Source organism: Sus scrofa, chromosome 4 (assembly GCF_000003025.6).
Source record: "Sus scrofa isolate TJ Tabasco breed Duroc chromosome 4, Sscrofa11.1, whole genome shotgun sequence".
Lineage (NCBI taxonomy): Eukaryota > Metazoa > Chordata > Mammalia > Artiodactyla > Suidae > Sus > Sus scrofa.
In genome coordinates, this window is record NC_010446.5 from 15,922,166 (window position 1) to 15,932,449 (window position 10,284).

General features: G+C 45.8%; 1 protein-coding gene across 1 annotated transcript in view; it reads left to right on the forward strand.

Moving 5' to 3' along the window:
- The window catches only part of FBXO32 (F-box protein 32), a 30,055-nt gene extending 26,291 nt beyond the window's left edge, over nucleotides 1-3,764 (forward strand). The window contains 3 exon segments of the mRNA NM_001044588.1: nucleotides 1,475-1,657; nucleotides 2,674-2,817; nucleotides 3,496-3,764. Coding sequence (NP_001038053.1) covers nucleotides 1,475-1,657; nucleotides 2,674-2,817; nucleotides 3,496-3,585 — 417 coding nt within the window. The 3' untranslated portion in view covers nucleotides 3,586-3,764.

Below are 10,284 nucleotides of genomic sequence, written 5' to 3' on the forward strand. Positions count from 1 at the left end.
TAGTGCTCATCCCCTTGATGGCATTTAACCTTTGTTCTAGAATGATCTGCTTGTGTCTCTGGGTCTCTCTTGCCCATTGCAGCAACTCCAGTGCCAGGCCCGTCGGCATGCAGAAGGTTTCCGTGCTGGGCTTGTCTGCAAGGGATACAGGCTTAGACTTGCTTTCAAGGATCTAAGTCTGGGTGGGATAACATGAGCTCATCAAAATTTAAACAATAGAGGGCTTAAACATAGACTTAAGGATAAAGTAGAATAAGCTTCTAGAGAAGCTCATGATTAATTGCCAACATGTTCTCCATTGATCACTGGTTTTCAAAATGTTCCATGGAGCCCTAGGTTTAAATAGAGATGCCTCAATGGATGATGCTTAGGCTGAAAGGTTCTTGACTAGCCATTCCCAAAGTGTGCATATGTGTACACGCACAAACACACACACCACTACACAGTCTTCTGTTGTTGCTGTTTTTACCTATTGAATGACTTTTATCATTCCACAAATATTCATTGAGTGTCTACTATATGCTAGCATGCTTCTAGAATCTTCTAGACATAGCAATGAAAAAGACAAAAATTTCTGCCTCCCTGGAGCTTATATTTAGCAGGAATGTTCTATTCCAGCTTTCTTTTGGAGATGGGTTGCATTACCTAACAAGAGGGGGTTGTTGCAAAAAGCTTCTGGAAGAGATCATAGGAATTCTAAGGAGGTGCAACAGCTAAGGCCTGAGGCTGCCACAAAGGCAGAAAAGGCCTTTCAGAGGAAGTGGGTTTGAAGTGGATCTGAGGAAGAGTCATAGGTGGATGGGCAGAGAGGCCTGCGGAGAGTGAAGGCCTTGTGGGCAGCCTGTTTGGGGCCCGGTGAAAAACCCTGCTTGGAGAGACTGCTGGTCACAAAAGGGGCAGGCAGTGAGAATGCTTTAAGGTCGAGAGTACTGTAATTGAACACAAGAATCCAACAGGCGCTATTAGGAGAATCTTTTAGAGTGAAAGTGTAAGCAGGTGAAGGATATTAAGAGGTACAAACCTCCAGTTGCAAAATAAATGAGCCCTGGGGATATAAAATACAGCATAAGGACTATGGTTAATAGCATGGTAATAACCTCATACGGGGACACGTTACTAGACTTATCGTGGCAATCATTTCATGATGTATGCAAATGTCAAATCACTATATGGGACACTTGAAACACAGTTTTGTACGTCAACAATATTTCCATCTTTTAAAAAGTGTAAAGCTTTGTGCAGTTTAGGAAACTGCTCCTGGCACCATCAGCTGGAGTCGCTCCAAACTGTTCTTTGTGGTCTCAGCCATGAGTTCTGTTTCTCCACTTAGGACAGAAAGCACTTCTGCTTTTGATCTCTGATCAGTGAACCAGCTTGAGGCTGGAGGACAGGGGACAGCTGCACCCTTGGAGGGTGGTGCCTGGTGGACCGCTGCTCTCTGTCCTGCAACTTAATGTAATCCTTCTCCCTGCAGCCTGCCTTCAAAGGCCTCACCTTCACCGACCTGCCTCTGTGTTTGCAACTGAACATCATGCAAAGGCTAAGTGATGGCCGGGACCTGGTCAGCCTGGGCCAGGTGGCCCCCGACCTGCACGTGCTCAGCGAGGACCGGCTCCTGTGGAAGAAACTCTGCCAGTACCACTTCTCCGAGCGGCAGGTCTGTGAGGCTTCCTTCTCTCCCTCTCCGTGCCCCCTACCCTTAAGCTTCCCTGGCATCCTTCTCAAACTCACCCTCCAGGGCTCCCTGGCTGGAAAACAGCAGTCAAGGAGTTTCTAAATATTACGTGTGAGATTTTTTTTTTTAAATGTGGTTTCAATAGGGGGAGAAAACATATTTTTAACCATTTTACTACTTGCTCCAAAAAAATTCACAAATTGTACTTTTTTTCTATAACAAAGTAACATATACTTCTATGACATTGTACAGCTCAAGAACTTTTACTGATGCCAATCTATTTTATGCTAATGACCAAGAAGGGTAGATATCATTATGCCCATTTTAATTTTTTTGGCCACACCTGCAGCATGGAGAACTTCCCAGGCCAGGGTCAAACGCATGCCATAGCAGTGACAGCACTGGATCCTTAACCCACTGGGCCACCAGGGAACTCCCTCATTAAGCCCACTTTAAACAGATAAAGGGACTAAGGTCACAAGTGGCTGAGTGACACATCCAAATTAGCGCAGTGCTCTTTAGGGAGGAAATTGACCTTGGATTTGAATTTGGGCCTTTCAACACCAGCTCTAGGCCTCTTTCCCCTTCTCCTGCTGCCTCAGATTTTTTTCCAACTTCTTTATATAGAAGTGTGAGTTCAACGAGTTCTGCTCACAAAGCTACTAATATTTAGATGTAAAATAGAGCCCCTGTGCCAAGCAGTCACTACATCTCCCTGGAAATAATCACTCAAGTCTATAGCAAAGAAAAGATTGCAGTTGTTTACTGAGATCACCTAAACTTTCAAGGACCTTCCAAATGCAGTTTCACAGAGGTCACCAGAAAGATGTCACTAGCCACCTGTTTCTTTTAAAGAAGCTATTGTTTCACTGGGTAAAGCTTGGGTACTACTTTATATCTTTACTACTCTCCCCGTAGCTACTGCCAGGGTAGAGATGAAAAAGCGGGGAAGGGGGCAGGAGCAGACCTTTTCAGAACTACTTTCATTTGTTATTTAGATCCGCAAGCGATTAATTTTGTCAGACAAAGGACAGCTGGATTGGAAGAAGATGTATTTTAAACTTGTGCGATGCTACCCTCGGAAAGAGCAATATGGAGACACCCTTCAGCTCTGCAGACACTGCCACATTCTTTCCTGGAAGGTACGTGTCTCGGAGGTGGCTGCCACACACCCCAGCCCAGCCCCTGAGAGCCAACAGCCCCAGCACTGCATCGCCAAGCGCTTTCCTGCTCTTCATTATGCAGCCCCCCCCCCCCCCGAAGGTGAAGCTAAAACTGATTCAGTCCCTGGGGAAAGAAACTTTCAAAGACCTTCATTTCCTTCACCCCCTAGTGTGTATTTTTTTCTTCAACCCACTCACCCCCAAACTCCCTCATCTCTTTGTGCACAGGTGTGCATCTGTGCATGCGCACACACAGACGGCTCTTTAGTTTTCCCATAATGCATGGCACTCTTTTTTTTCGCTTCAAGGCCACACCTGTGGCATATGGAAGTTCCCAGGCTAGGGGTCGAATCAGAGCTGCAGCTGCCAGCCTGCACCACAGCCCCAGCAACACCAGATCCAAGCCACATCTGCAACCTACACCGCAGCGCACAGCAATGCCAGATCCTTAACCCACTAAGCAGGGCCAGGGATCGAACCCACACCCTCTTGATCTTTGATACCAGTTGGGTTCATTACCGCTGAGCCCCAACGGGAATTCCTGCATGGCACTCTTCACAGAGGAGTGTTGTTTTGAGGTTGGGCCATCGCCTCCGGTGCTACAAGCCAGTGAGGTGCTGCTGAGAACACCCACCTAACCATAATGTTCTTTTCCAGGGCACCGATCACCCCTGCACAGCCAATAACCCAGAGAGCTGCTCCGTGTCGCTGTCACCCCAGGACTTTATCAACCTGTTCAAGTTCTGAATCCCGGCTCATGACCGCACCGCAGAAGGGTTTCCCTGCTGATTGGATGGCTGGGGATACAGAATTTGGATGCTTCATTTGTAAATAGCGTACATTTTAAACATTGGCTCGAAACTTCTGAGATAAGTCATTGAGAGGACACTGGCGGGGAATTTAAGCGTATGGACTTCTCGTTAGAATTGGTATGGAAAAGCAGGAATACTGTAAATAAACTGTTTTTTCCCTAAAGATTTGCCAGCAAGACTATGAGGTAGGAGTTCTATTTCATGGGTGAAAATGGAATTTTCTTGATGTTCACGGAAACGCCTTTACAGATCCCTAGAGATGTGGAAGAAGAGGGCAAAACTCGAACACAAGATAGGATGCTCTTTGTTTACAATGTGAAAATGTGTTGGAAAAAAAAAAAAAAAAAAACACAAACGAAAAACTACATCTGAGAAATCCCGGGGCTTTGGGGGTTTGATTTGGAGTTTGTTTTGAAAAAGCCAAGGAAGCACCACTCATCTTAAACCCGCACGGGTGTAGGGCCTTAGCACACAATGGTCTACCTCGGAAAGCTGCGACGCTCGCTCTGACAAAGTGCGCTGTCCAATAGGCGGTATCTGCTTTTCTTGTTTCTTCATCATCCACACCGTGATTTAAAACAGAAAGAGATATTGGAGGCAATCCTCGTCATGTTCAGACTTCCTTCTTAGGTGAACGGGGCACTCTGGAGTCGCCTCTCTTCTAGAACAAGCCCAAAGCCCGTATGCCTTCTCTCCTTTCATGGTGTAGCTCATTCGGGGCAACATAAGGCCAATTACAAACGGTCCCGGAGGAAATCCCGCCCCAGAAAAGATGGAACGAGTCACCCGATAGCTGTGAAGACTTTCTGATTCCTGTGTAACGTCTTGGCTTGCCCAGGTTTCCTGAGGTATCTTCATGGGATAAGCCTGTCTCTGGGGGCTGCTCGGAGCCAGAGTGCTGATAAAGGCCTAGGCATATCAGCGGCTGTTCCTCTCGGTGGCTGATGAGTTGAGGAGTTTTCTTTACATCAACATTTAGTCAACCCGAGCCAGGGCTTCTTGCAAAGATGATAAAGTCAAGCCTGGAGTTCCAGCCAGCTAGGAAACAGAGGTACTATGAGTTCATTCTAAATTCGCTCCACACCCCTGAGGAACCTGCTGGGCAAATACGGCAGGTAACTGTGTGGAAGAAGGAAATCTCAGGACCTGACGAGTCAATATTCCTGGAAGGGAGTGGGGAATGTTTTTGTTTTTTACTTTTTATAGAACTTTGCTTTTCTACAACAATGTACATATTTTTGCAATTGTATTTGCTTTCCTTTCCTTTTTTTTTTTTTTTTTTTAATAAAGTGGCCACCCTGCCTGACCTTGCAAATAGGTGAAGCAGAAATAGGAATTCGGTTCACATTTATGTTGAGGAACAGTGATTCTCAGGGGTTGAATTTGGGGTGACTCGAAATGCAGAGAGATGGTTAAGAATGTGCAGAAACAAGCCAAGGGGCCAGCTCGTTAGGTCGGACCCTTCGTGCCCTTCTCTCAAAGCCCGACCCAAGTACCAGCACTTGGAAGAGAACTCAATCACGAGCTGATACTCCTCACTTGGCAAGGTCTGTGCCTGCACCAGGGTTTCTTAGTATCTTTCTTCATCATCGCTTCGGAAGAAAAAAGTAAATATTAAAGAATAAGATCTTGGTGGGTAAGGTTGAGCTTTGGAAGGCCATAAACCCCCATAACATGCAATGGGGGGGGTTTTGGCCCCCGCTTCCTCCGAGTTAAGGGCACTTTGAGAATGCAGGGTCCAGACTGTGGAATAAAAAGCTCATTCTTCCATAATTCAGGCAGGTTCTCTCAAAGGTCTCGGCTTCCTTAAAGATGTGAGAGGAGCCGGGTTGGTTGTTGCTGTGAGAGCTCTGGATCCTTTGGCATCTTCAGGTGTTCGTGGCGCTCCATATCTTTCCTCAGCTCATAACCTCTGCCCCTTGGTGCTGACCAAGCAGGTGGAGACTCCTCGGCACCTTTGGGTTTGCAGCCCCAGAAAGGTCACCTGCTTTGACTGCCAGCATGAAACCAGCGAACCAGTGTTTCTTGGACTGTCTGCGGTGCGCGCAACTGCACAGCACGCCCCAGGCAGCAGCAGCATTGGTGCACAGAGACCCCAACGCAAGGGACAGGATTACAGTTTTCTGAAATGTCTACCCCAATGGTGCCCCCCATGCTCTCCCCATCTCCTTTGGCACAATTGGGGTGGTCCATGACAGGGTCAAGAACAAATTTTAAGGAAAAGAAGAAGAAACCAACATTCGTGGTTCCTTTTCACTGGAAGAGGAGAGTAAGGAAGGAAACGGCAGGTGGAGAGGGAGAGGGGGAGGAACAGAAGTGGCGTGTCTTTGATGCTGTGGTTTGAGTGAGGGCCGACACGTGGGTGTGAGCATCTGGGTTGGTGCCACGGGGGTGGCTGTGTGGCATGGCCAGAGCCTCACATATAAGTAAAGGGAGTCTAAAAGAAAATGCTCGTTCCCTGGGCACTGATCCGCTATAGAATCTCTCCTGGCAAATGGTCCCAGGACAATCTGACCTAAAAAACAAAAACAAAGAATCCCTGTCTCAGAACTGCTGGTTTAAAAGACAGAAGAGGGACATGACCATGGAAAGTGCTGGAAGAGAGAGAATGCTGTACTCTCTTTGCTGTACCTACCTACCCCCACCCCAACTCTGTGAAGCAGAATCCAAGACTGATGTCGAACAGGAAAGTACCCTGGACTTCCAGAGAAGGAAAGAGTTGCGTCCAGGGCAGTGGACGCCAGCCCATGGGGATGTTATGATCTGGTTCAGCTCAGACGCTCCTGAGCAATGCTCCTGGGGTTTCCTGAGAAGAAGGCACAGCATTTGAGGAAAAGCAAATACGTGACGCTTAGGAGAGCTGACTTGTTAAAGCAGGATCCAGACAGTTCAAACCAGGTGGCAGTTTCACTCAGCGCTGTTACTCGTAGCAGAAGGATCCGTCCCATGGGAGGACGGTGGCAGAAACCACAAGGTAAAAAGATCCCCAGTTTGGAGATCAAAAGGGTCAGCTGTGAGACCGCCTTTGTTGTGTGGTGATCCATTTTATATTGAAGTGGCTCAGAGATGTTTTAGATGGGCTGGGTTTACACTGCAAAACCATCAAAGCAAGAAAGGCTTTGGAGGAAGGTGACCACTGTGGGCGGCCTTACTGCCACGGTTCTTTATTCAAAAACTGTTTGTGAGCCTGCAATTAACTTGCAAGGCTCCTTGTTTCTGTTGTTTTATATGGAAGAACACCTTGGAATTTCCTATGTCTAAGCAAGGGGTGTGATTTACAAGAAGTTCAGTCATTTCAACGGTATATCATTCTTAGTGTTCAATACAATGTTTATCATAAAATATGCACCTGAGTTTATATTTTCTGCCAGGCCGTAGGGCAGTGTGTCTTGCTATGCAAACACTCTATTTTATGTGTGAATTTTTTTAACTGTAATTTTATGTGTGAATTTTTTTTAACTAAACTCTATCATCATTTTCTATGTTGACATCTGTTGTTTTTCGTGTTTTTTGGTTTTAATCTGTTTCCAACTCTCTGAGTCTGTGAACCATCCCTCTGACTGGATGCTGGCCTAAAATCCTATTAGTGTTTAAACAGACCTCAGAAACACCCTGAACCTCTAGGCGAGTGCAGAGATGGAGCTCTTTGATATATCCTGGGCCCTTGATGTCTTCAACAAACAAGGTCGTAATTCCTTTAAACGCAACGTTTTCGGTGGAGGCTTTCTTCTCTGTTTTGTTAAAGAGAGTCAACCCTCCGAGCTTTTCCAAAGGAAGGAAACTCCTCCCCCAGACTTTAGCACTGGAAGGGAGGTTAGAGATGGTGGAGTCTGGCATGCCTTCTGCCTTTCAAGATGAGGTGGCGGGTCCAGAATATTCAGGGGACATGTGTCAGCCACCTCGTACTCAGCAGTAGACCTGAGCATAAACTTGGGACTTTCTAAGGCCTTGACTTTGTGCCCTCTGCCCCAGCACCTTTTGTTCTGGCTGGACACACTCGACACCTGACCTGATTCTTCTCAGGACCTTCGCTGAGGAAGGCTCAATCGTGCCCAGTGTTAGGTGTCTGGCTGTTAACTTTTCCCAACATTCTAAGTCCCTGATTCTTCCTGGAGAAGTTAAGGAGCCACTTAATGCTTTTACAGGCCTCTCACTCTGCTGTCAGTGTGGCACACTTGAGTACAGCCTGCTTGCCATAAAGTAAGCAGCATGTTTTGACAAATTCATTTTTCCCTGGGTGTTTAGATTTTAATTACAAAGAGGGCCCCGAGACATAATGGCTGAGCATCTGCTTTCTAGAAACTGAGGTTCTCATGGTAACTAAGCAGGTATTTCCTCTCCCCTTAGACTAAGAGGTACATGTAATCCAACCCTCCCATCTCCCTGTCCTCTGGTACCTGCTGTGAGATCCGGGGAGCTTCTACCCAGTGGAAGATCCCTCTCTGCTAATCCTCACAAGCAAAGGGGGGTTGTTCCAGGAGGCAGCAAGGAGCAAGGGGCCACGATATTCATGACTTTGTCTGCTAGACATTTTTCAAAGTATCCTTGAACTCAGCAAACAAAGCTTTCTGAGAGATCTCTCGAAACTCAGGCCCTGCTCCATTTGGCCAAAAACAGATGGCTGCTTCAGAACTCTGAACTTGTTGAGAGTCCATCTGCTACAACATTACTTCTGGAGTTTGAACATGGCTTTTTCTGTCTCTGAGTAGAGAAATGTTTGTCTAATTAACGATACAAAAGTCTGTTAAACAGAAGGCTCCAAGCGGTGCTCTTACACTTGAGAACTCTTGGCGCCATCTTTACTCTACCAAGTGCCAATCACCCTGGTGAAAGGGGGTGTATATTAAAGTCCATATCCTAGGCTTAGACGCATTAATGTAGTTTTTTTTTTAATGAAAAATACTATAGGGGGTTGAACATTGTAACTAAAAGTATACGGTTAGACCAATTACATGCAAAGGTGTTTATTTAATACTGTGTGAGCTGAGTCCTTCTGTATAAATTATTTGCACCCTTTTCTTGCATGAGGAACTGACTTTTTTATAGCTGTTTGTACCAGACGGTGGCATATTTTTGTAAAAATTTTTTGACACTGAATTGCAATAAATGTTTTTCCAACAACACACACTGGTGCGTCTTTGATGCGTGTCAATTCAAGTTTTTTTTTTTTTAATCGAACTAAGTATGTTTATCTTTTGCTGAGCGACATTTATATTCCTTCTCTCAGAAGCTTATCATTGTTGTAAAATTTTCTAGGAATCCATAGAGAACTAAACTTGCTGCCGATTACCAACCTGAATCAGAAATACAGCATTATCCTTAAATGGGCTATTTCCACTAACTGTTCATATAGGAGAATGATTAGGAAATAAGGAACTTTAAAGTCAATATCAATTTACTCATCAACAGACATTTAGTAAATGGCTACTATACGCGAGACTCTGTGCAAGGCACTGGGCACAGGATGATGAATAAGACAGATGGGGTCCCTGCACCTTAATGGAATTGAGATTATAGAGAGAAAGAAAAAAAAAAAGTAGGGGACAAATTTAAGTTGTAGTAAGTGCTAAGAAGGGAACAGACATAGGACTGAGCTACATAATAACAAGGTGGGGCAGGGGGCTCTCTGAAGAAGTGATGTTGAAAAATGAGAAGGAGCTGGCCTCAGAAGACGAGAGCATGGGCATTTCAGAAAAAGGAAACGGAAGTTCCCATCGTGGCTCAGTGGTTAACAAACCTGACTAGCATACATGAGGACGTGGGTTCAATCCCTGGTCTCGCTCAGTGGGTTGAGGATCCTGTGTTGCCGTGAGCTGTGGTGTAGGTTGCAGACGCCGCTCAGATCCTGCATTGCTGAGGCTGTGGTGTAGGCCAGCGGCTATAGCTCCAAATGGACCCCTAGCCTGGGAACCTCCACATGCCACGAGCACGGCCCTAAAAAGACGGAAGGAAGGAAGAAAGGAAGGAAGGAAGAAAGAAAGAAAGAAAAAAGAAAGAGAAGAAAGAGGAAAGGGCTTGTGCAAGGTTCAGATCAGGGCCCTGTCACTTAAGGTAACTTTGTCACCTTACTTGACTCTTCTCTGTCTCAATTCCCTCGACTCTGTTGATAATATATCTATTTCTTATGGCTGTGAGGGTTAAGTGAGCTAATACACATACACTGCTTGGAGCCAGGCACATAATACGAGTTCAATAAATGGTAACAATTACGATTCCCTGAGCAACGGGAGCCTGAGAGTCATGTTAGGAATCACACTGTGTTCCCAGAGGGGTATGATCTGCTCAGGTGGGTGACTGACTTACGTGACACACATTTACTCTGGAACATGCCCTGATCCTGCCACTAATTCTCCATCAGAAAATGACATCGGAGGCACCTGAGAATAATTACAGATTTTTTTTTTTTAACTCCCAGAAGGATCACAGAATCTCATCATCCCTAAACATCCCATGCCTTCTTTGCTCAGGCTGTTCCACCTAGCTAGAATGTCCTTCCCCTGCCTCTCCATCTAGGAAGCACCTATTGTTCCTTAGGGCCACCTCCTGGCTGAAGGTTTCTCCAAGGGAGTAAATTTCATCTTCAGTAACACTTTTTGCATATGAACTTTGTTACACTGCAATCATATTTGTACCC